Below are 26259 nucleotides of genomic sequence, written 5' to 3'. Positions count from 1 at the left end.
GAGCAGCAAAGAGAAGGGAAACTACCATGGATTACAGTAAGGCACACATTACAGTATTGGACTATGTTAAAAAATCTGAGGGTTTAATGTCACTTTAAAGGAGAACTATGAGGTGAGTGCTTTTCACTCACCTCATAGTTCTAGCCGACCTGTGACAATGAGACTGTCACAGGTCGGCTCAGCAGATCGGGAGGTGAGCGAACACATACCGGCGTTCGCTCACCTCTCTGCCGTGACAGGGAGGGGCTAGATTCCCCCCTAAGCCAGCGCTGACTGGCTGAACGGATGGGGGAGGGTACAGCTGGCTCTGCCTCTGGATAGGCAGAGCCAGCTGTCAGTCACGCAGCTGGGCGGATCCCGGCATAATTGTCGGGATCCGCTTAGCTGCGGCGTCTCAGTATACCGCGAGCAGCAGCTCACTATACTGAGCCTAGGGTGACGGGAGGACGCTAGTTTGTGTCCACCCGTTACCCTAAGGAGAACTATAGGGAAAAGCCTTAACCCCATAGTTCTCCTTTAACTGTCGCTTCTTGAAGAAGTGGTCATAGGGACTTTTTAAGTTGTGATTGTTCCAGTTTCATACAGCCCCAGAACAAGTACAGATGAAAACAGGTGCAAAAAACGTGCAGTTGAAAAAGTAGAGCAAGTTCAAGAGAAAACAGGGGCACATGTTAAAAGACAGATTTGCACATTAAAAAAAATGATCTAAGAGGCTAAAACTGTCGCAATTGCTTTGATAAATTCCCCCCATTTATTATATAATATAAAAAACTGAGCATTGACAACATAGAGCCGAGAAAACCAAAACTACAGTAACATTCCGACTTGGCTGGGCGGGGCTGTTCTGTGTCATGTGACCAGCTGCATTCGGCACATGCGGTGTACAGACTGGTGTTCTACGAATGCCATAGCGGAACCAAGTGTCTTACTTTCCCGGGGAAGGTATTGTGAGTGCACGGTATCCATTACCGCTAGTTTTGGTTTTCACTTCCTGGATCGGCGCTGTCATCAAGCCGGTGAGTGGTTTCACCTTGGCCGTAATATGTGGCCTGTTCTGAGCTCACCCGGCTGCCTGTGCTCGCCCCGTTCCGGATGTATAGAGGAGCTGTCCGGGATCACAGGGCTGCCATGGCCGGGTCTTGGGGGCAGACAGCCGAGGGAAGGTCAACGGGTTACAGGTCCACATAATAGGGCATAGTGCTAACTGACTGTGACACATGGAGGACGGTGATCTGTCTGCAGCTGTTATGTGCACTGAGCTTCATCTTCATTTTAGAACTCAGATCCTCTCCCTGTGTATGTGAAGGAACGAATGTCAGGCAGGCTGGATGGGGCTCAGTGTGATTCCACACTGCTGATTCATCACATGTCCGTAGAGCCTTCATAATTCATTGTTTTATAACCCATCGGTCAGTCCATTTTCCTGGGTTGACTTTTCTTACCTCAGAATTGATCATTTTCATCTCCAATGTTACATTTCTCTTACCTATAAATCCCAATTACCATAAACAGAGTAAAGCACAATCTTTAAAATGATACATATTGACATTTATTAAAACTCTGCTGGTTACTGTATAATTGCCAACTTCAATTACATCGGACCCAACATACAGCGCTCTTCTTTTGACGCTGGGACTGACAGTTCAGATCTCATAAAGTGCATGGATTGTGTTATGTAGCCACTACCTCTCCTCCATTCACAGAACATCTTGCATTCTGAAAAAGTATACAAGGCATTCTGTGAATGGACGAGGGAAGAGGAGTCGGCGGATACATAACATGATCACCACACTGTATGAGAGCCAGAACTGTCAGTCCCAGTACCAGAAGAAGAACGCTGTGTGTATTATCCGGAGTGGATGAAAATAGTAATGGTACAGTGAGGGTCGTCAACACCATCAGCTACATTGGAAAGCAGCCGCTGGTGTGCGATGTGTTGGGAGCGCTGCCGACGCACTGAAAACATCACATCACGCTGTCAATTTTTTTTTTTTCCCAACTGTGAAATGCCATTTAGTTCTGTTGCCTTGTGATGTGGTGTAGTGCATTGCAACACACTGCGGTGAAAAAAAAAGTACTTCTTTCCATCACACAGCACTACAAAGCAAGATCTGACCGTAGGATATTCTTCAATAGAGGCACCTTATTTACATTGTGCTGTTTACAAATATTTTTATATATTTAAAAACAAATCTTATATTTATAAATATTTTCTAGAGTTAAAGTAAATGTTTACAAATATGTAACATTTTAAAGGTAATAGTACTTTCCATAAAACCGCAGTCCCTCAGTAGTCATCCCCCACGCAGCGAAAATAAATGGGAACAAGAGCTGCGCAGAGCCCAGCATGGATGGAGTGTTTTAATTCCCCAATGCTCTGTAGGCAGTCAGTAAGGGAGCTGCAGGGCAGACACACACCTAAGGGGATGTAGGGTAGCTGAGTCTGCATGAGGCTGGCTTGCTGTGAATAATGGTCAGTTTGATTCAGACCTCCCCCCTTCTCCCCCCTTCTAATGTTAACTTCTCTGGAGAGCCCCAGAGGAGTTTAAGTGTATCTAAACCTAAAGTGGTATGAAAACATATGTAGCATATCTTGCATTATCTTGTATTGCTACTTAAAGCACAACTCCAGTAGAATGTGCTGTGTACCAATGACAGCCATACTGACTGTTATCCTCCCATCTCTCCCCTTGTCCATTCACAGAACCCTGAGAACCATGAACAAAATACAAGGCTTTCTGTGGATGGACAAGGGGAAAGATGGGAGGATAATAGACAGTATGGCTTCTCCATATGAGAGCCACAGCACTGGAAGCATAGTGAGAGCTATACTATCCGCCATCAATATAAGTGTTAACATTTGGAAAGAAATGGCAGCAATCCTAGGGCTGGCGTAGACCTCACCAGAGATAACCTATTGTTACAAAGCACATTTTAATAAAAGAATGTGCCTGGAGCTCTGTTTTAATGCCCATCTGATTTTGACTGAAAGGGAAGGCTGGAGAATTTGAATTTCTTACCCATATCACTTCCACTTATAGGGTGACAACACTGCCTTTCAGGGTTTCCCTGCAGACAAAATGTTGTCTCTGATCATCTCTCTCCTGTCCAGGGCAGCAACCCTTAATGCTGACACACACACAACCAGCATTGATGCCATGTGCTTTTATTAGGTCTACTGTTCCCATCAGAAACTGAAGCACATTAAGAAAGCAGTATGCACGTGCTTGTTGAAAAGCATCATGGGATAGATATTCCCAGGAGGCATTGCTCTTGACTGCACACCCTGACCGGTAGTCCAGATAAGCCTCAGACAAGATGTGCATGGCATGAATAACATCTGGAGGCTTAAAGTATATTTTATTATACTAACATCAATTTAGAGATACTAATTAACACATGAAGCTTAATTATTAGGATTTTATTTTTACATAAGTATGTAATTATACTTCAAGTCTAGCTGTCTGAATACAACAATAGATTGGTGGGTCATTTCACACAAGTGATCCTGACGCTGGAAGCAACAGGCCCATTCCTATGACCCTCCTATCCACTCCTTGTGTAGCTGCTTGGTGAGTGAGTGAGTGAGAGTGAGATTTAGCAATGTTCCAGCCTGTGATGGAGCAGGCTAGATGTGTTTTTAGCAGCTTGCTACCAGTGACTGGAATGGTAATGTAGCCCTTTAGTATTTTATAATCTTGAACTCTGCTCATCTCTTGGAGACAAAGGTTTTCTGAAGCAAGCTTACTTACTAGAGATGCATTGCAAAGCTCTGTGTCTGTGCCATGCAGGAAATCTAAACTACGAGTGGGAGGTTCTGCTTTCATAACTGTAAATTATAGAATTTGTTTTGGTATGTAGAGTCCTTTATTATGTCCATTCTGCACAGCTAATCTTAGCTCCCATAGATTCTTGGGACCAGTGCTCACACAGCATGTAAGATAGGATGTAATTTACTCACTGAGGGCCACAGCAGAGACATGTACAAGTTAATGTATAACAGCCCTACATGCAAGGTGAATGGAGGCCAAATACATCTGCACTAGGCCTTATCAGTGTACAGTACACAATCCCTACAAGATTTGACCCTGAATTGAATGATGCGACTCGCATAGCTGGCAGTGAAGAATTATTTTCCTGGTCAGTTCTATTAACAACATTGTGTACATGCAGATATGGGCACTTTACTTCATCCTGGTTGGATGAAGCAGAAGCAGCATGACCTACAGCAGAAGGTTGGAAAATGGCTAGGTACAGTCATGACCCAGAATATTGGCACCCCTGCAATTCTGTCAGATAATGCACCACTTCGCCCAGAAAATTGTTGCAATTACAAATGTTTAGGCATTCTCATGTTTATTTCTTTTGTTTGTATTGGTATGACACAAAAATGTGGAGAAAAAAAAGCCAAGCCTGACACATTCCACACAAAACTCCAAAAATGGACTGGACTAAATTATTGGCACCCTCAATTAATATTTGGTAGCACAGCCCTTCGAGAAAAGAACTGAAATCAATCGCTTCCTGTAACCATCAATGAGTTTCTTACTCCTCTCTACAGGAATGTTGGAGCACTCTTCTTTCACCAACTGCTCCAGATCTCTCAGATTGGAAGGGTTCCTTTTCCCAACTGCTGTTTTGAGATCCCTCCACAGGTGCTCTAAGGCAGTGGTTCTTAACCTGTGTAACCTCAGGACCCAGATTTGTACTTGGTCATTAAGTCGCGACCCAAGTCGCACTGCAATGGAACGCACAGGGTTGCGGTACCGCATGTTCCGATGCGGGCGATCAAACTGTGGGTAGGAGGTGTGTTTGGGATGCCATTCAAAAGATCCACCCAGTCTCCATACCTTACAAGAGCTGGAGTTGATCCTCAGCTTGGGGTCCAGTGTGGACTGCTGTGCTCTGATTGAGCTCCATTCATATGTGTGCCCTGTAGAGGTGCCGGGAACCAGAATGTGACATCACTCCGGTTCATCACATTCTCCCAAAAGGATTTTGGCTTCCTCAGGTAAGTTTTGGCAAACTCCAATCCGGCTTTTTTAGGTTTCTGTGTCATTAGTGGGGTCCTCCTGGGTCTCCTACCATAGCATCCCTTTTCATTCAGATGGCGACGTATAGTGCGAGCCGACCCAGTTGTACCCTGTGCCTGAAGGTCAGCTTGAATTTGTCTGGAAGTTGATCGAAGGTCTTTATCCACCATTCGAACAATTCTTCGTTGCAATCTTTGAACAAATGTTCTCTTTTGTCCACGTCCAGGAAGATTAGCTACTGTGCTATAGGCTGTAAACTTCTTGACAATGTTGCACACAGTGGACACAGGAACATTAGGATCTCTGGAGATGGACTTGTAACCTTGAGATTGTCCATGCTTTTCCACAAAAACTTGGAATGCAATTATTTCTTGCAATTTGGAGAAGGTGCCAATAATTTTGTCCAGTCCGTTTTCAGAGTTTTGCGTGGAATGTGCCGGATTTAGCTTTTTTTGTTCTCCACTTTTGTGTGTCGTACTAATACAAACACAAGTATTAAACATGAGAATGCCTAAACATTTGTAATTGCAACAATTTTGTGTGCGAAGTGGTGCATTATCTGACAGAAATGCAGGGGTGCCAATATTTTCGGCCACGACTGTACCACAGTTCTGCCTATACACTCCCCAGCTATCTCCGGGGTGTGGAATTTAAAAAAAAAAAAACTACTTGTCTAAGGGACTGATAGAAAAAGTAATTTCAACCAAAACCGCACAAGGATATAACACTAACAATTGGGGTGATTAACGGTAGCCCAGAGTGAATGGACAATTTTGTATAACACTAATTCTATAAAAGGATATGTTTTATTGAGACGTAATCATAAGATGATACACGAAAAAGAATGATAAAAAAAAAACAAGTTCCTATATGGCTATTACGCCTCCTCATGCAAAAACACACACACCCATCCATATGGATCTATGGCTGGGAGCAGCAGATGTGCCGCATCCCAGCACTGCTCCTCCCCCTCAGGGTTTGTCGCCACCACTTTCCCGGTACCCAGCTGCCTCCTTCTCCTCCCCACCCGACCCGTCATGCTCTCAGCAGCAGGGGAGATGGGGGTTGTCCTCTGCTGCTGGCAGAATTGCCTGGCAGAATTGCCTTCCAGCCTGAGCTCCACTCCGTTGAGGTAAAAAAAAAAAAAAAGACAATGTAACCCTGTTGTTCGCAGGGCTAAATATAGGGGAAAAAAACACCTGCCTGGCACATGGAACTGCATGTCCTGGGCGTCAGGCAATAGGGTTCAGGGAAGCTTATCCCACTTCTACCTGAAAACCTTTACTCATCCTTTTCACCTTTTAACTAATTCCCCCACAGTTACTACCGTTTGTATCACTTGCCCCTACTTTTTAGATTGTAAGCGTGCATTTATATATACATACACACACATACACACACACACAAATATATTATCAGGTACATATATTCATCCAGCCAGTAAGATATAATACACATAAAGAAACAGTGGCGAGGTGCCGGAATCCTGCGTCCAGGTAGGTTTGTATCAATGCATTTCTTTTGAATGTCTTTTCTTGTTATTTCTGCCTGTAGCCACAAGATGGCAATGTAGCTTTAAAAACATTTTTTCCCCTTGTACTATAGAAAATGGTCCACACAGAAGCCTTTTCTCGCCCTCTGAGCCGGAATGAAGTTGTTGGTTTGATCTTCAGACTGACAATATTTGGAGCGGTCACCTACTTCACAATTAAATGGATGGTCGATGCCATAGATCCCACCAGAAAACAGAAAATCGAAGCTCAGAAGCAGGTATGATAGTATCATGATTAAAGCTCCAATAATGACATCAGGAGACCCACTGAGCCTTTTTCTAGAAGAATGGTTTTAACCGGTTCTGTTTGTTTTCTTGAGAATTTTGGAAAGTGAAAGCCAACATTATATCCTACGGGCTGCAGCCATTGTTTCTCTTTGCTTTTTATATAGTTCAGCTTCATTATGTTTTGGGTATCGGAAACCTAATATTACACATCATCTAGAATCAGCTATATAACAGATTAAAATGGTTACGTAAGAGTTATTTAGGGGTTAGCATTTCTGCCTTGCAGCACTAGGGTTCTCGGTTTGACTCCCAACCAGGACACTATCTGCATGGAGTTTGCACGTTCTCTCTTTGTTCACGTGGTTTTCCTTCAGGTACTACAGTTTTTTTCCCACACTCCCAGATTTGCTTGTAGGTTAATCAGCTATTGTCTAACCTGGCCTTAGTATGTAATTGGGACCTTAGATTGCAAACCCCTTGAGGGCAGGGACTGATGTGAATGAATAGTATGTAAAGTGCTGCATATATTATCAGCGCTAAATATAGATGAGCCAACTGTGTTGTACTGTCTGGTAATGTTTCTTGAAGTGGAATTCCAGGCAGCTAATTGGCTAACGTCACAGTTGAATTACATATGTTTGCTGTTTTTCTAGCCAGTTTGGTGTGAATCACAAAACTAAGCAGAAGGGAAATCTTTTGGCAGGTAAAACTGGTTTTATATATATATATATATATCAGCTGTGTATTTACTTGTTTGTCTGCAGTGCAGCTTTAATCTCTCATACTTGCAGATGAGTGGTCGGATATTCAGACACATTTGAACTGCCTACAGTTTGGTTTCCTGAGAAATCTCCCCATGAACATATGTGCCTGGATAGGAACATGTGTATGTTTACAAGGAGAGAAGGCAGAGTGCAGAAGGGTGCTTGTCTTGGCTGAGAGCTAGAATTGTCTGCGGGGCATTTCCTTAGAGGGCTGTTGGCACCCACCGACATGGGATTGAGGCTTATTGTAAACTGGATGGATCAGACCAAAACCATCCTATATCTGCTAGTACCTTTAGACATAAGCGCAACAAATAGGTTTAGCTAGAGCTGGATAGACATCAATATTATGTTGTATTCAGATGCTTTTAATGCAAGTTAAAGTGGACTTAGAACTTAGTTTATTCATATCAATTCTTAAGTCCCCGATTCCTCTAACCTCGTTGGTTAAAAAACATATATGAAATATAAGCCTGTTATCAACCCTGGAATCCGTCTGGTACCTGCAGAGCAACAACATGAGGTCATGTGTGCTCCCAAAAAGGCTTTGCCCTTATATGAATGTCACCATTTTAATAATTGACCCCCCTACAGGTTTGCTCATGTGGCTGCCCATCTCTTTCGTGGTTGAAGTTGGTATTTGCATATGGTTAGGGTTTTCTGGGGTGTTTTAGAAGAAAACGGACTTTAAATCCATATGGAACTTGGAGATTTATGAAGATTTACATCACTAGAGTTGCACTTTAGGCAAATTAGAGTGCACTGCACCTGCATTCACGAAATAAATCTTTGAACTGATCCAGAGCAAACTCACCCAGGCACAATAGAAGTGTAATGCAATCACAGTATGTATGCCAGCGTGCGCTTGTACTCATTGGGTAGACTGCTAAAATGTACTTTGTTTAATGATGAAGCTGTTTTTTTTTAAATAGAAAATTCCCATTTGTGTCTCTGTTCTGCTTTACAGGCTGAGAAATTAATGAGACAGATTGGTGTAAAGAATGTGAAGCTCACGGAATATGAAATGAGCATTGCAGCTCATCTTGTCGATCCACTAAGCATGCTGGTATGTTGTAAATGGCACACTGACCTAGTTGGTTATCATATGGCTGATAATATGCAACCGAAACAATTTATAGTGTATGTTATGACAAGATAATATCAGAAATGCATTACTGGAATACATGCAGATTTTCCCGTGTCCCTTTTGAAAATGCTGCAAGTACAGAAACATTCAGGGAGCTCCTAACTTCTTATTTGAGCAGGCATAACACTACCTGGGCTGCCCTGTCCAGTGCTCTGTTGCTGCACTACAGATCAATCCCCTCTCTCCTTATTCCCATATCATAATGGGCAAATGTTCTGTATTTTTCTGTACTTGCAGTGTGTTTAAGAGACAAGATCTGGATGAATGTGTCGTGCAGATTGCAGGGAGGCAAAAATGTTTCCCTTTTTTTTTTTTTTTCTTTCCTATTATATTGCACACCTCCCCTCTGAAAAGCATTTCCTGAAGGATCTTCTTTTCAGAGGGTGGTAGAGCAGTGGCTGGCCGGCATTCAGGAGGTGATGCTGCTGCCTCATGCACCCCTTCTTTTTTTTTTATCCCAATGAGAATTTCCAGTTGCAATACCAAAACATCATCCGCATGCCCATCGGTGCTCACCCCAGGTAATTCGCTAGTTACTGTAGTTCTGATGTACTTAATTTTTTGGGGTTTGTGTCAGGAGACCAGCACTGAAAGTTTTCAATCCAGGGAGCTTTGTGCAGATCTATTTCCCTAACCTGCAGGCTCCTTTATTGCTAACACTGTCTGAAGGGATAAAGTGAGTTTATAATTAGCAGTAGTTTATTTGTCTCAAGTTAGAGTTCTTGTTTAAGCTGTAACAACCTTGAGAGTTTTGAGTTGCTGGAAAACACGTGATTTCACAGGAAATTATTGTGCATCGTTATCTAGCTAAAGTTTCGATTTCGTATGCAGCAGTTGCTACGCTCTTCTTATTTGTGATTGGTTAATGCTGAATCACCGCCCCATGCTTGCTCTGTATAAAGCTTGCCATACACCTTACAATTTATCTGCAGATTTTCTATGGTCAGATGGAAAAGGTGCAACAGATTCCTCCATCTACACTTAACTGTGTAGATGGAGTAATCTCCACCTGGGCCAATTTGTTGCACTTTTTCCATCTGACCACAGAAAATCTGCAGATAAATTGTAAGATGTATGGGCACCTTAACAGTTACCCTGTACTGAATATATCTTTGATATTGAGTGGATACCACACACCTTTGTGTCTGTGTTGATTCTCATATCCCAAGCTCGAGAGTGCACCAATACAGCTGAAGAGAATTAAAGTCCTCGGCAGATTTGACCCCCGGGTTATCACAAAATAACTCATCACTGTCCTTAGCCTTCACCCCATCCATATTTAACCCTCTGTTTTTGCTTACGTACCTGTCCTGCTACCACAGTCTCTGTGTTGAAGGCTAACAGTTCTACACAGAAAGAGTTCACCACTGAAAAGTAGTGACCGGTAGTGCTGTGCAATGAATATTAGTAGCTACTCACAACAACATAAAAAGTCCTGTCGCACACCGCAAGTTTAGCTGAAAAATGTATTATAGCGCACAGGTACACATCATCCCTCTGCGGATCCTCTTCACTCTGACATGTTTCACCCAATAATGGGCTTAGTCATAGACTGATACTGGAGCAAGACGGACTCAACCGGTGTGCACTCTCCATTCTCTCTAGTGGTGCTGTGAAGGAGCAGTGATATTGGGCTATGAATATGAGTAGCTGCCCTATAAAAACAATGAGCCATCAGTTTTGTGTGCAGCAGCTCACATGCATTTTTAGCTTCCTGTTCTATTTATAGAATTTCTCCTTTTGCATGTTAATATTGCTTTGATGTTGAGAGCAGATATACTGCATGTAAACATTATAGTGTTTTTACAGCAAACTCACTCATCAAATGAACATAACTGGGGTACAGTATGGAGAATAGTAAATGGCATCCTGATGTCTTAGATGACTTTGTTTAGATTGCCATTACAGGAAGTGCCAGATCAGTACTTGTGAATTTCCAGTAATGACCTCATCATGATTGTTAGGAAAAGCGTTAACAACATTATCATGTAACCCAGGTGACTTGGAGTGACATTGCCGGTCTGGATGATGTGATAACAGACCTGAAAGATACCGTTATTCTTCCGATAAAAAAGAAGCATTTATTTGAGAACTCAAGACTGCTGCAGCCGCCCAAAGGTATTATGCGTTTTGCTATTACACATACATGTGTTTTATAAAATGTCTAATTTTATTTAATTTAAAGGTACCGGATTCCATATTAACGGCTTGCCGTCTGCCCGTTTTGTACAAACGGTCGAACGGCTCACTCTTGAGTGCGGGTCGCTGTACTTGCACAGCAATTTTTTTTCTCTCTTAATACGCGCCCCCTAGTGCATGCATGAGCAGTTCACTCTGAATACACTGTCCATTGGACAGTGAAGTTCACCAAACAAGGTGCAGAGACAATAAAATTGTCTCTGTACCATATGAGCACTGTGTTCAATCACCGCTGTGACAAGATGTAAACAATGGCTCCATTTGAAGCTTTTCACTACGACAGCTCCCTCCCCTTTCACCTTACCTGTAACCCCCTCTCTCACTAATCCTCAATCCTTCCACCCCCTCAGACTATAATTTCTCCAGCTGCTGTAGCCAGAGAGAGAGCTGATGAAGCACAGATCGATCTTCTTTGGGTTCCATAGGTGACATTAGTCATCTAATACACCCCTCATGTCTCCATAAAGAGGACCTGTCACATCCTCTTTGTTATCACATAGGGGGCTTATTAACCCCCTATGTGACAGCAATAAAAGTATACAAAAAAAAATTAGTCACATATAAAAAAAAAAAAAGAGTTTAGGACTACAGATGTAGGGTTGCACAGATACCAAGTACAGTACTCGGTACGTGTACATGTACCGATACTTTTGAGCTCCAAGACTACACTAGAGAAAAATTCAAAAATTAGGAGGCAGCTGTCATTTGTAAGGAGCACACGGAGCTCCTGGGATTTGTACATCTCTGTTTTAATGTACGATTTTGTTTTTATAAATAGAAATAAAGTGATGCACAGATACCAGTTTTACGAGTACTGGTACTTGCCGAGTACTTACAAGTACAAGTACTGATACATTTTTGTTTATTGTCATGTGACAGTTTTTCTAAAACAATACAGACTAATGATTTCAGGACAGTGGTGGAGTGCCAAAGCCAGGTCCCAGCTGCAACCGCTGCAATCCTGGTAGTTCTCATGAAAATGCCAAGTATCTGCACTGGTATCTGAAAAGTATCTGTGCATCCCTATACAGATGTTTTTAGGGTATGGTTTTGGATGTCTTTACATGCTTTTATATACTAAACATTCTACATAAGAGATCAGTGCTGGAAGAAAAGCCTGAATGAGGAAACAACAACCATAGTTACAACTGACATGGGTGGCTGATGCAGGAGGGGAAAGGAGGAGTGTACAGCTGTTTTAGAAGGAATAATAATGCACTTTTATAAACTCTCTGGAGTTCACCTACCACTTGTGGAAATGGCAGATTTTAGATCACTTAATCCAGTTCCACTAATTGCCGTTTGTTATAAGTTAGTTCTCATTAGTTTGCTCACTCTAACCTGTTAAAATGTGATTTTTAAATGGCTACCTCTGTTTAATATGTGCACTATTTACATGCAAATATCCACCCATTTTGGCTAATCATTCATTGTATACCATTGAATTGTATAGGTGTGCTTCTTTATGGACCTCCTGGATGTGGAAAAACACTGATCGCCAAAGCAACAGCCAAGGAAGCAGGATGTCGCTTTATCAACTTGCAGCCATCCACCCTGACGGACAAGTGGTACGGGGAGTCCCAGAAACTGGCTGCTGCAGTGTTTTCACTGGCAGTGAAGCTTCAGCCATCTATTATCTTCATTGATGAAATTGGTAAATTCCCCTATTGAGAATACCAGCAGTTTTAACTTTGAGGGCACATTTACATTTCTGCACTGCATTAATGCATGAACAATATGCCACATGTTATTGTGTGTTCAATTAAGGCATCTTCATCTTACACCACCTACCTGCCTAATATGCACGGTAGTTGTTTGCACACTGCTTGACAAGAAGGCAGATGTAGAAATGCAGTTTCACTACTACCAAGAGCTTCAAGGCGACAGCTCTTGGCTGCTGGGTGGAATAGTGGACATAGGGAATGACCCAGGTACTTCATACATATCTTTAAATCCTAATTACATAGGTTAAAAAAGACACAAGTCCATAGAGTTCAACCTATGAGCCTATGGGCTGTTGTATTGAAAGTTTAAGAGCATGGGGTATAAAAAGGCCATATCTTCCTACCACAATATATGGGCAGTGTATGGTGATAAAGTTTTACTCCACTTTCGTTTCTGGAGTTAATTGGGTTGCACATGTCTCCATAAAACATATTTTCACCTTTTTTCTTCCCTATCTATAAAGATTCTTTCCTTCGGAGTCGTTCAAGTACTGACCATGAGGCAACAGCAATGATGAAAGCTCAATTCATGAGTCTTTGGGATGGGCTGGATACGGATTATAGCTGTCAGGTATGTATATATCCATGGATAACAGCCTTTGTATAAAGAGTCCATAACAAATGATCAAGCATCTGAGATATCTCTGGGCTTCAGTTATTTGGACAGCAGTGTCAATCAGGTTCTTTTAGGTAGTTCCTGGCAGCCAACCTTATGTACAACTGGCCATAGCTGTGCTCTGAACAGTGAAAAAGCAATTGCATCAGTTTAAAAATGGCATGGTCAGTGGTAGTTCACAACAGAGTTCAATATTCATATTAAACAGCATTTCTAGCCAGTGGAATGGTCACATCCAACCTGTTTTGTTTCCAAAATTCCAAACGGAGATCTCGGTTGCCTACCGATTGGATGTGGAGAGTGCACACCTTGTCAAGGCATCTCTGTATTGTGTGGTCTCGCTCTAATTTCTCTCCCGTTCATTGAAGGACACAGGGAACAGATCGGAGATCATGTACTGTAGGGTAATATCGCCACCTGCAGGAGAAGGACGCTAGGCACAAAAAAACTAAAGACCAATTATAATGTGTCCTTCAATGAACGGAGAGAAAAGGATTTTACGGTGAGTACCAAAATCCTATTTTCTGAGAACTACAACAGTGTGTCAGGTAGCATTAAAGAGAGTAGGCATAGCGGAAAGCTACCATATTGTACCATATAGTTCCAAGTGATGTATACAAAAGTGTGTGTGTGTGTATGTTGTGAGAATTAGCTCCAAATGGTAGCACATTAAGGACACCTCCACTCACTTTTCACTTATTAAGGGCTTCTTTGCCACCTTTTATTAACGCAAAATTTTAAAGTAAAGTCCACACAGATGTTTGTTATTTACACTGAATAAGTGTATGTAAGTATGCAAGATTGTATTAGTCTGTGAACTCACCCCAAGGCCCACCATTATTATAAGAACAAGCAACATTGCCTGGGAAAATCCAGTACCAAATGTCAGGCAACAGTCATCATCTATGGGCACCTTTAGTCATGTGCTACAACCTGGTGCTTACCCTTATTCTGGATGGGACCTGTAGGTTCTGCTGTTTCCTCTCAGAAACTCGGGTAGAAATGATTCTCATAATTAGTATAAAAATGACTCCTATATTGGCAGTATTTTCCACCTTCATTTTATGGTCTGGTCTTTTTTTTTTACTAAAGTGATTTGTTGCAAGCCCTGGGAGAAATTTTAGCAATATATATACACATAGAGAAGCTGTAGTTGCGCTTTAGGGAAGTACATTCCTAGTAACCTTGAGTGGAGTTTTACCAAATAGTTATTCATTTTTTATTATTTTACATTCATGTATAAATGTCTTCATCTGTAGGTATTTTTTTTAAAGTTTTTATTGGAAATTTGCATCTTTGATAGTCTTGTATATAAGAATATCTGCATAGAAAAGCTCATACTGGACATCCTATATATTTTTTTAAATATAGGTGATTGTAATGGGAGCCACAAATCGTCCTCAAGATCTGGACACAGCAATTATGAGGAGAATGCCCACCAGATTTCACATCAATCAGCCGGTATGATCATTATGATGGGATGACAATGGCAGTTCCTCTTATTATTAATTGGCTTATTGAGTAGAACAGAATTTGCCAGTTGGTGGGGCACAGTGCTTTGTGATCCTCGAAGCCAGCTAACTCAGTTGAAATCGTCATTGTTCAGGGAGGCCACTTATGGGTCTGTTGTCTGCAGCACTCTTGTGTTCTGGTGCAGAGTGGAGACTTAACTGTTACTGCTATAATAATGTTTAGTCTAGGTACCGTGATAATATTTAATTGACGCAATAGAAATCTCCAACCTTACATGATCGTTTTGCCATGGATTTTAGTTGCTTTCCAGGGGCCAATTGTATTGTATTCCATTCCACATCTGCTCATTGCTGTGCACCTCCAAACACATAGCAAGTCCTAATGTCAGCCCTTAACTTCTGGGCTGCATAAATCTCTGCATCACCCACACCTTCCTCTGTGTCCTGGTCTGCACAAGGAATATTGTCATCAATCCGTTGGCATCACTAGTGGGCATTATCAGAAGTGGTCTGCATGCTAATACAGTCTGCTCAGAAATGCCCACTCCCAGAGGCTTGCTATCTGCATTATAGCTGCACATAGACACTGCCAGAACAGCACTATGTCTGCTGTTTGCAAAGGTAAGTATACCTTGCTGGCAAAAAGGTATTTTCCAAAATTCTTGTCTTTAAAATTAGCACAGCCCCAGCCCACACGTCGCTGCATACAGCGCTGTACTGTGACAAAGAGATGCCTTTCCTCTCTGCCCACTGGCCATGGCCTAGGGGAGTGGAAAAGACCTTACAAGAGGTCACATGACCAAACATTTTAAATGCCTTTTATACAAAGAATAAAACCTTTTGTAAAAACTGATCTTTGCTTAGTAGGTGAGAGAAAATAGCATGATGACTACTCCATACTCTGCTAGATACCAGCTTTGCTGTGGTTTCTGGTCTTTTGTGCCCATCCCCCTCCCTAACCTCTGCCCTATTCTAAGGCACAACATCCTGCTGTAGGGACTTACCTTAAGTGATGCCTCTTGATCCAATCATCTTTACTTTCCAGTAGTTTCCAGCAGTCCCTCCAGCGCTGGTGCCGGTCTCTAATTCCGCACTGACTGCTGTGTCTTCTGTGTCCCACGGAATCTGTGCGGGTGCACGCTGCCTGCATTGACTTACCTTGTGTTTCTCCTGTTCTCGCGGCTGAAGATTATTACTGTGCATGCACCCGCCCCATGATCCTTCGCGGCCGCACTAGAGTCTTCAGATCTTCGGACGGGAGCGTGCAGCTCCATTCTTAAACCATTTTTGCAGTGTGTCAGGGTGTAATATCCTGCGGAAATATCCTGCGGAAAGAGGCCACTGCCATTAGGGAATACCGTTTCCATGAAGGGGTAGTTATTACCTTTTTTGGTAACTTTTTTTATTTTTTCATGGTTTTGCATGTATGTTATTCTATATGCAAAAACACAGAAGGTTTAAATGTCCTTTAAGAGTTCTTGTTTTATTTTCTGTTGACTGCAAATATTCAAGTATGTTTGATAAAATATTTGCATAATATAGCTGTATTGAAATATTTTGAAAGTAACACTTGCTTACCTTTTTATGTTTTCTTGTTTTCTTTTTCAGTCTTTGAGACAGCGAGAAGCAATTCTTAATCTCATTCTAATGAATGAAAATGTAAGCAGCAATTTAATTTGTTCTGTTTGGTAAACCTATTTATAAATAGTTATATTCTAGATGGTGAGCTATTACAGTTTTGATTAGACTCTGTTATCCCTACAGCAAGATTTCCCAGTAAGATTCCAGATGCTAAGTATGCAGGCAGTGAAGTCACGACCGCTGACCTGTATGTCTGTTCCAGTGCAGTAACTCGCAAAGTACTGAGGAAAGGATTACAATGACAGCCCTACTACCTGGCACCTGTTTGAACAGCATGGCAATAGCATCTCCCATATTGTAGTTCTAAAAAGTTCCCTGTAGCATTTTTTTTTTATCTGGCTGGTTCAGATCTATGGGCTGCGGTTTAGTGTATTCTAAAAGGGAAATATATGGGCCCATTATATGTGCCTATTTACATGTATGCCTGCACTTTACAACATGCACTGCATACACACAAAACAGTGTGAATCCAGATTAGTTTGTCTAGATACACTGGACTCTGCTGGGTTGAGTGACAGCTAAATAGGACAATGTTATATACTGTACATAAAATATAATCAATATTATTGATATAATTCAGTAAGTGAGTGTTGTCTTTCTTTAATAGGTGGACCTGGATGTGGATTTGACGCAGATTGCGAGAAGTACCGATAGCTTTTCTGGAAGTGACCTAAAGGAAATGTGTCGGGATGCTGCTCTGCTATGTGTCAGGGAGTGTGTTGCCAGGAGCACGGAGGAAAGGTTTGTGTGCCAGCGAATGTACTGCTAATGTACAGCACTCATCACCTAGACTAACTAGGGTTCAATATGTGCTGAGCACAGAAGGGTGACAATAGTACCCCTCTAGAAATGGCATCTTTGGCTTGTGCCCAGGTTTTTTTGCGGAGTGTAGTTAACTCAGGAAAAGAAACGTCTTTTAATTCCCCGGCAGGGTGTTGCTGGATTTGATCTAAACTCAGTTGACCTCAAATTTGCTCAGACATTTCAATAGTGACAGTTTGTACTGTATTAGTTCATTTGTGAAAATGTATACACTGATCAGCCATAACATTATAACCACCCGCCTAATATTGAGTAGGTCCCCCTTTTGCCACCAAAACAGCCCTGACCTGTCGAGGCATGGATTCCACTAGACCTCTGAAGGTATGCTGTGGTATCTGGCACCAAGTTGTTAGTAGCAGATCCTTTTAAGTCATGTACGTTGCCAGGTGGGGGCTCCATAGATCAGACTTGTTTTTCCAGCACATCCCAGAGATGCTCGATTGGATTGAGATCTGGAGAATTTGGAGGCCCAGTCAACACCTTAAACTCATTGCTGTGATCCTCATACCATTCCTAAACCATTTTTGCAGTGTGTCAGGGTGCATTATCCCCTGGAAACAGGCCACTGCCATTAGAGAATACCGTTTCCATGAAGGGGTGCACTTGGTCAGCAACAATGTTTAGGTAGGTGGTACGTGTCAAAGTAACATCCACGTGAATGGCAGGACCCAAGGTTTCCCAGCAGAACCAGCCCAAAGCATCACACTGCCTGTGCCAGGTTGCTTTCTTCCCATAATGCAACCTGATGCCATCTCTTTCCCAGAAAAGTGGCACACACAAATCCGACCATCCAAAATATGATTCATCAGACCAGGCCACCTTCTTCCATTGCTCTGTGGTCCATTTCTGATGCTCACATGCTTTTAGCAGTGGATAAGGGTCAGCATGGGCACCCTGACTGGTTTGTTGCTTTGCAGCCCCATACGCATTTCTATCGGAAACAGCATTAACTTTTTCAACAATTTGAGCTACAGTAGCTCTTCTATACGATCAGACAACATGCATCAGTAAGCCTTGGCCATGACCCTGGTGCTGCTTCACCGGTTTTCCTTCCTTGGACCACTTTTGGTAGGTACTGACCACTGCAGACCAGCAACAACCCACAAGAGCTGCAGGTTTGGAGTTGCTCTGACCCAATTGTCTAGCCATCACAATGTTGCCTTTGTTAAAGTCACTAACATTTTTATATTTGCCCATTTTTTTCTTCATCCAACACATCAACTTCAGGGACAAAATGTTTACTTGCTACCTAATATATCCCCCCCACTTCCAGGTGCCATTGTAACGGGATAGTCAATGTTATTCACCTCACCTCTCAGTAGTCATAATGTTATGAATGATCGGTATATAGCATATTGACTGTCTAAATATCGATTTCTTTAGCTGAGCTTTTTATGATTGTAATTTTACCAATATGTCCACCCATGAACCATTGGTAATGAGTACGGGGCAGAATGCACTAAGGTATATGTATAGCATGGCATTTGCAGAGCTTTGTATTTTGTGGTGTATCTGCATTGTTTTCATCTTTTGTCCATACCTCCAATAAGCTAGTGACATCTGTTTCTCCGTTCCTCTGCAGTCCCATTGAGGAGATACGGCCAATTCAGCAGCAAGATCTAATGAAAGCCATTGACAAAATGAAGAAATCGAAGAATGCAACCAACCTGGGAGGTTTAATGCACGTTAGTTTGGACTGAACTCTGTCACCTGACCTCACCCAAGCTATTAGCTAGAAGGGGACATGTAAGGGACAATGCACTAGGAGGGAAGAGCACCATCCTAATGGACTTCAGCCTCCACTGCTGGACTCCAGCATCAATTCACTATAAAGTAAAGAGCCTTGCAGAGGGGAAACCATGCCTCTCTGGTTGTGTTGTGTGAGCTGCTGACATTGATTGAAATGTTTGAATGAGTATGTGTCATGTTTACCTTATAAGATTACCATGTCTGTGTGTGTATTGACTAGCAGCATTCCAACAAAGGGACAAAACCAAACCTACATTGGGCTGCTGTATACAGTGGCGTGCAAAGGGGATCTGTACTTAGTTCTTTTTTCATACTAAATAACCAGTGGATATTCAGTATTTTTTGGCCATGATTTGATCTATTGTAAAATATGGACGCACTGCAATACTTTTATCTTTCAACTACAACTAGGTAAATCTAAATGTACAAGTGAGATTTAATGTGAACCTGTCATGTCCACCAAGATGTGTTAGCTGTCATTACTGATGAAGTCCAGGCACCCTGCAAGGGAGTCTGTGGCCATTATAGGCTCTGCTATTTCACAGGTAAAGGATGGGACGAGGCCTAGCACTAGGAGGTGATGGGGCTTAACATTGATTTGGAGAGAAGTCAAAGCACTGTGTAGACCCTGGGCCTAGGATCCAATGACCTCCCCAGATACTAAGGAACCGATCTGAAGATGAAAACATGTACTGTTCGTTTATATACTCTTTGGGGGCTTGAACAATTCCATTATATTCAAGACCAATATAGAGGAATTCCTTTTTTTTATAGGTATGCCATTCTTATTCGTGTTAGCAGTGTTTGGGTCCTAATCGTTGCCCCAGATTTTTGGAAACCAGTAAAGTGGTTACCAGATGAATCTATTTTAGTCAAATGCCAGAATTAAGCTGGCTATATACCTATGGGTTTTCAGCATATTTTCTATGGTCAAGATTGAAAAAGTGCAACAGATTCCTCCAACTACATTAAACTGTGTGGATGGAGGAATCTTCCACTGGGCCAAGCTTCAGTATCTTGCTAGTCAGACCCGCTGACTCTCAAAACACCTGAACAATGCCTGCATCCAATCAGACTGTTCAGGTATTTTGACAGCCAGCGTGTCTGACTAGCAATATACTGAAGCTATAGGTGTATGGCCAGCTTTAGGGATGGTCTAACTAGGGTAGACCTACAAAAATATTTACAGGGCAACAGTCAAGAAAAAAAAGGCACTTGGGTACATAAATAACATTAGATCTATAATTGCATGTTTAATTAGTACAAAATAGGGTTATGGAAAGCTTCAGCATGGAGATGACCGAGCTGTATGAATAGAGACGTGCATGAGGGGTCTGGTAAGATTAAAAAAATAAGTCAACTAGTAAAATCTTTGCATGTAACATTTGCATTCCCTGTTTACGTTCCTCTATAGACACATTTTACTGGATCCCTATAGGACATGGAAGGCAAATTGCACTGGATTTCCTGTTTGAATGTATTGTCTCTAAATGTGACTTTAGAAGACAACTGCCTTGGTCATCATTTGGGTAGGGCAACTTATCAACATGACATTCTTTTCATATTATCTGAGCAGGTTTAATTGGTCAAAGAGAATATCTTGTGATCTCAACATAGTTCATTTTTGTAGAACCTGCCCGGGCTGAAGTAGGTAATTATGCTACAAACTATTATCTCACAAAGCAGTAGAAGTGTGCAACTGTGCCACTTAAATAGCTCACGCCTCAAAAACCTGCAAAAGTAAATGTAAAAAGAAAGAAAATACATTTTCAGCTAGCTAAAGAAATGCTGTCACCATGTAGGGCAAAATGAAGGTCCCTCTGACCCCTTTATAGTCTCCCTTGATGCTCCTTCCTCCTCCAAAGCCGTCCACAATGCAGGAGCATGTGTCTTTTATCTTCTGTGACAGTGCTCAGGCCTAGAAGCCAATCACTTAGCCCAAACACTGTCACATGTCCAGGGGAGTGTTGTCGCCGACACCAGTGATTATAGTGCTGACTGCGGAAAAGAGATCGCAAATACGGCGAGTATAGGGGGTCTGAGGGGCCCTTTGCGGAGACACTGTCATTTTGCTCTGCGTAATCAAGGTGACAGGGTCACTTTAAAAGGTACACATTTCATTTTTTTCCAATGCAGTGACCTTTTTATGCATAAAAATATCTGACGAACAGCAACAAAAGTCTCCCTCTCATGTCTCAATTTTTTTTTTAATAAGAGAATGGGAAATAATTGTGGTTGCTGTAGGCTACAGGGACTGGTTTTCCTTAGACATATGTAACATGTAATTGCGTCAATGGGCACTCAAGGCGTGTTCTCTCATGCAGTCTGGAATGTTGATTGCAGCACCATACTTCTGTAGGCACCTTTAAAGTTCACCCACACTTGAGTGTTTAATACAGGGGTAGGCAACCTCAGCACTCCATCTCCGGTGAAACGTCAAATCCCGTCATGCTTCTAGAATCTTATAATGCCTCATGGGATTTGTAGTTTCACAACTGGAGTGCCGAGGTTCCCTTCCTGTTTAATAGCTTCTGCAAATTATAATGACCCCTTGTTAAATGTCACCTAGATTGAAATGATTGTATTATTGCAAATGAGGCAATGGTCATTCAAGTTATTAAATCTCATGTTTACAAAACACCTCATTGTGGGCTAAATTCCCTGGCCAGTTTTATTCCGATATTACTGGGCCCATTAACCACTATTTGGAAGTCGCCACATTTTCTTTGCTGATTTTTTATTTATTTTAAATGCGTTGAAGGTGAAATGAGCACCCTCAAGCGGTTTAATCCCGAGAGAATGGGTAAAAGCGCCAGCAGTTTCTGATACCGTGTATTCCCATCTTTTTTTTTTTTCAAGTATAAAATACGGAATGAATCAAAAACGTTTTGTTCCCATCATTGTCCTGTCCAATTGTGGTGTTTGATGGCATCTTGTCAAATGTGGTTTTGTAAAGACCATATCATTGCTGATTGTCATGGATTGCTTGCTACATATACTTGTTTTTATGATGTAAGTAAGAAACGTTTGCTGCCATGGTTCATTGTTTTGTTTTTACTATCACTCTGAATGTATCACTGAAGTGTGTGTACATTAAACTAATGTACTGAAAGGACTCTTCTCCCTGCTATACATCTGCTGAAAGAAATGTGCAGTGTTTCCTCCCACAGGTAAAAAGTACAGAGGGAAGCAGACATCAGAGGGTGAGTCAGATGACATTTCTACTGCTCACACTTGAATATTCTAGAAAACAAAACTCGTTACTGAAATGCAAAAACAGATTACACTCGGCTCTCCTGTAAAAGCGGAACACTGATCCATAGACAAATATCACTGGTTATTGTGGAAATGCAAATCCAGCTTACAGTCGGCTCTCTTGTAATAGCAGAACTCTGATCCATAGACAAATCTCACTTAAAGTACACCTGTCACGAATGACGGGTATAAGGAAGCCGATGCACACAATCTTGGCAAAGGATGAGGATCCGCACTTGCCAAGTTCCAGATTGTTTTATTGTTCTATGAATAAGCATGCTGAGGTGTAACTGTGTCGAAGTATTTCAGTAAAAACCTGCCATAAATGATTTCCAATTTCAATCAAACTGAATTTGGCAGAACTTTGTGGTATGGCCAGCGGTGTACTGACGGCCGATCGTCACCATCAGCACACACCCCCGGGGTTGACGCCGCCTCCCTATCAGCACAAGCCTCCATAGACAACCCCCTCCGACGATCACTCACCCGGCATTCAAAAGCGCCGCTGCCTGCTGGACAGCGCCGCAACCCGCCGTCCTCGTCCCCGCCGCTACGATGGCCTCCGGTTCTCTTCCCTTGATAAAATTTGTCAAGGGGAGAGAACCACAGCAAGTGCCGCTCTCAGGGAATCTGCCGCTCCAGGCAAACGCCTTGTTTGCCACACGGCAGATACGCCCCTGGTTATGGCCTGGCAGGCTGTGATCCTGGGCGCCTAGGTGCCAGCAAGGTTTGCTTTGAATGATATCAGGCTGTTATATTCCAATCAGTCTGATCTGTTAATGTAACTCATCGCAGCAAACACAGAAATTCTTCCAGGTCAGTGACTAGGAGAATTAAAACAGTGGATCAGGATAACTGCCAGTCACGCATTTTCATAAGCAGGTCGGCAGTGGCAGCCCATGTATCTCTTATGACGGGTATCGTTTAAGTTGTATTTAGGAAACCTGTACTAAGAAATAGAAAGGCTGATATTGCTGAATTGTATTTTCTTCAAATGCCTGCCATTTTCTGACTTCTTTGGGACACCAGCCTGAAAAAAAATAGAATAAGGAAAATTGGAACATTTAGGGGCTTTTTCCTGCTATACGTGTGCGGTGCTGTGCAGAAATATGCAGCTCAATGGACATGGTATTTTCAGGAGATTTTAGTAGGGGGGTCACTTCCTTATATATTCACTGCAGGTTTCTTATAACCTTTGACAGCCATATTGTGAAGTCAGACGTTAGTGGATATCCTGCATGTAGCATTATCTGAAAAGGCTTTGCTCCATGAACAGTCATGCTCAGTATTATTTTTCTTGGTAAGGAATAAAGGGAAGACATGCAATGTGTGTTGGAAAACAAAGGAAATCATTTTTTCACCTTCACTTTTTTTTAATTTGTTGTAGCTCAGTTCCTTAAAGAGTTTACAACCCCCACCCCACCCATTGGCCTTCACTTATTGGCTCCCTTTTGATCTGATTAACATACAGTTGTAAGCATTTTGTTATATCAGTTCAGTAAGTGCCAAAAAAAAAAAAGTTGTAGTTTGTCCATACTTCCTGTGTTATCTCCCAGCCCTCCACATTCTTATGGAGGAGTACATAATGATTTGTTTTTATGTTAGAGATCTGAGAGTGGTTAAGTAGTTTAGCAATAGACACAGAGCGTGGCTGGCTCCTTGCTCCTTGTGATGTCAGCTCACAATAGGACTTTTGTGCAGATCAACAGGTATTTTTCTGTCCTTTCAGTGTGTTTAAGGCGATGAAACGTGTAGAAAAGTGCATGTATTAGGGTGGCCATACACCTTGCAACCATTGTACAACTTTTGTCCAGACATCTCACCCTCATTCAATTTTCTTACAACTAGCCCATCATGTTCAGACCAATGTAGTTAACAATTAAAGTTTGTCAGCACCTCCACCTGGCTGATTTTCATAGATTGAAAGGACAGATTTTTGTTTTGAGCATGTGCCGTTTTCATCTTGAGGTTTTTGTTGTACACCACGCCACTAACCTGTCAATTTGTTTCGTCTAAGTAGACAAACATTTTCTAGTCTGCTTGAAAGAAGAAAATCTGCCAGTTGTACAGTAATTGAGGTTGTGCACTTCCCATCAACTGGAAGGTTTTCTGATGAATATGCAATCGAAGACAAACATCTCCAGATAATTGTAAAGTGTATGGGCACCTTTACAGAGATGTATAGCATATGGTTTTTTTTTGCTTTAACATCTCTCTTGTTAAACAATATCTAAACCAGTACTGCAACGTCATTTGTGTGCTTAATTCAAGTCAAGAAAATATATTTTCTTAACTCATTAACTATTAAATTTTAATGGGATTTAAAAAAAAAAAAAAAAACTTTATCCAGCAAATAGCCTTTTATTTGCATTTATGATATACAGAATGTATGTGCCCTTTGTTTGTTTATTTTTGATAGAGTAGGGAAGGGTTGGAATCCTTGTCAGGTTTTTTTTTTTTATTGCTCCTTGTATGTTTATGAGAATTTTTTATTTACTTCCTGTCCTGGAGCCACAACAGGAAGTGAAAGAAAATCCCCAATTAGCTTGTCAAATGTCTCTTTGGAAGATTTTGGATTTTTCATCACTTTCTGACCAGCTGACAATGTTGACTAGGACAGATAGAGGGGATGAACAGCAGTCAATAATAAAAAAAGGATGGTTTTAGATTTGTTGTTCTCAGCTAAGGCAAGTTTTTGAATGTGTACACTGCTGTAAAAAAAAAAGCCAACCACGTATCAACCTTTTGAATTGTAAACAAACAAAACACAAGCCAAAAGTTAAATGTATAAAAATGTATTTGTATGCATACTAGTAGTATATTCATGTGGCATTGAGAGAGACAATTGGTAAACACATTGTGGAAAAGGCACATGAGAATTGTGTCTCACCTTTCAATAAATACACATTTTATGAAGTGACCAAAAATTACAATGCAATCAAAATACACAAATCAAGCACGCAGACGTTCCTTTACATTGACAACATGGATCCTTCATAATGAATACAGAAGAGTGCTACATCCTTATGCCGCAGTATGTCAAAGATCTTATATTCCAGCCCAGTGACAGATCATCATCCCTCCAGTTATGGAAGAGCTATATCTCACGCAATGGCAGCAAAGGAAAAGAATTTCATACACAAAAGACACATTTGGTCCATTATTACAATACTTGTACATAGAATTATATTTTTAAAAAGAATCTACAAAAGTCATTTTTTTTCTTAAATACAAATCTGTGCAGGCAATTGCCAAACAACAAATGCAGATCTGCAACATTATTTACAAAATAAACATGTTTGTCAAAAGTACAGCATCCAGTTTTCTCCATTTTTATTCCTATATGTTTTGAGGGAACAGGATAAAGCCTTTCTAACATGATGTCATTATCGGTTTTATAGCTTGGAGATGGGCTTTTCACTTTCATCTGAGGCTTCTGACTAGGGGTGCCAACCCCTCCGGCCCTAAACACCTGACTAGGGGTGCCAACCCCTCCGGCCCTAAACACCTGACTAGGGATGCCAACCCCTCCGGCCCTAAACACCTGACTAGGGGTGCCAACCCCTCCGGCCCTAAACTGACTAGGGGTGCCAACCCCTCCGGCCCTAAACTCCTCACTAGGGGTGCCAACCCCTCTGGCCCTAAACACCTGACTAGGGATGCCAACCCCTCCGGCCCTAAACACCTGACTAGGGGTGCCAACCCCTCCGGCCCTAAACTGACTAGGGGTGCCAACCCCTCCGGCCCTAAACTCCTCACTAGGGGTGCCAACCCCTCCGGCCCTAAACTCACTAGGGGTGCCAACCCCTCCGGCCCTAAACTCCTCACTAGGGGTGCCAACCCTTCTGGCCCTAAACTCCTGACTAGGTGTCCCAACCCCTCCGGCTTTAAACTCCACACTAGGGGTGCCAACCCCTCCGGCCCTAAACTCCTGACTAGGGGTGCCAACTCCTGCTCTAAACTCCAAGTTATTATTTTTTTAAGCAAGACAAGACTATGTGCTTCTGGCTCTGCTTTGTCCCTCCCTCTAACTTTCCTGATGTCAGCTTATGACAAA

The 26259-nt window shown here is 41.9% G+C and overlaps 1 protein-coding gene across 1 annotated transcript; it reads left to right on the top strand.

The window, feature by feature from the left end:
* The first annotated feature begins 937 nt into the window (after positions 1 to 937).
* ATAD1 (ATPase family, AAA domain containing 1) lies at positions 938 to 19457 on the top strand. Its single transcript, XM_018564993.1, has 10 exons — positions 938 to 1016; positions 6639 to 6803; positions 8545 to 8643; positions 10722 to 10842; positions 12377 to 12577; positions 13112 to 13218; positions 14635 to 14724; positions 16344 to 16394; positions 16984 to 17117; positions 18781 to 19457. Exons 2-10 carry the CDS (start codon positions 6642 to 6644, stop codon positions 18896 to 18898), a joined length of 1083 nt encoding a protein of 360 aa, XP_018420495.1. The 5' UTR covers positions 938 to 1016; positions 6639 to 6641; the 3' UTR covers positions 18899 to 19457.
* Positions 19458 to 26259: the final 6802 nt, after the last annotated feature.

This window comes from Nanorana parkeri, unplaced genomic scaffold, assembly GCF_000935625.1.
Source record: "Nanorana parkeri isolate BGI_ZX_2015 unplaced genomic scaffold, ASM93562v1 scaffold804, whole genome shotgun sequence".
Taxonomy (NCBI): Eukaryota; Metazoa; Chordata; class Amphibia; order Anura; family Dicroglossidae; genus Nanorana; species Nanorana parkeri.
This window is presented reverse-complemented; position numbering and strand designations above follow the sequence as displayed.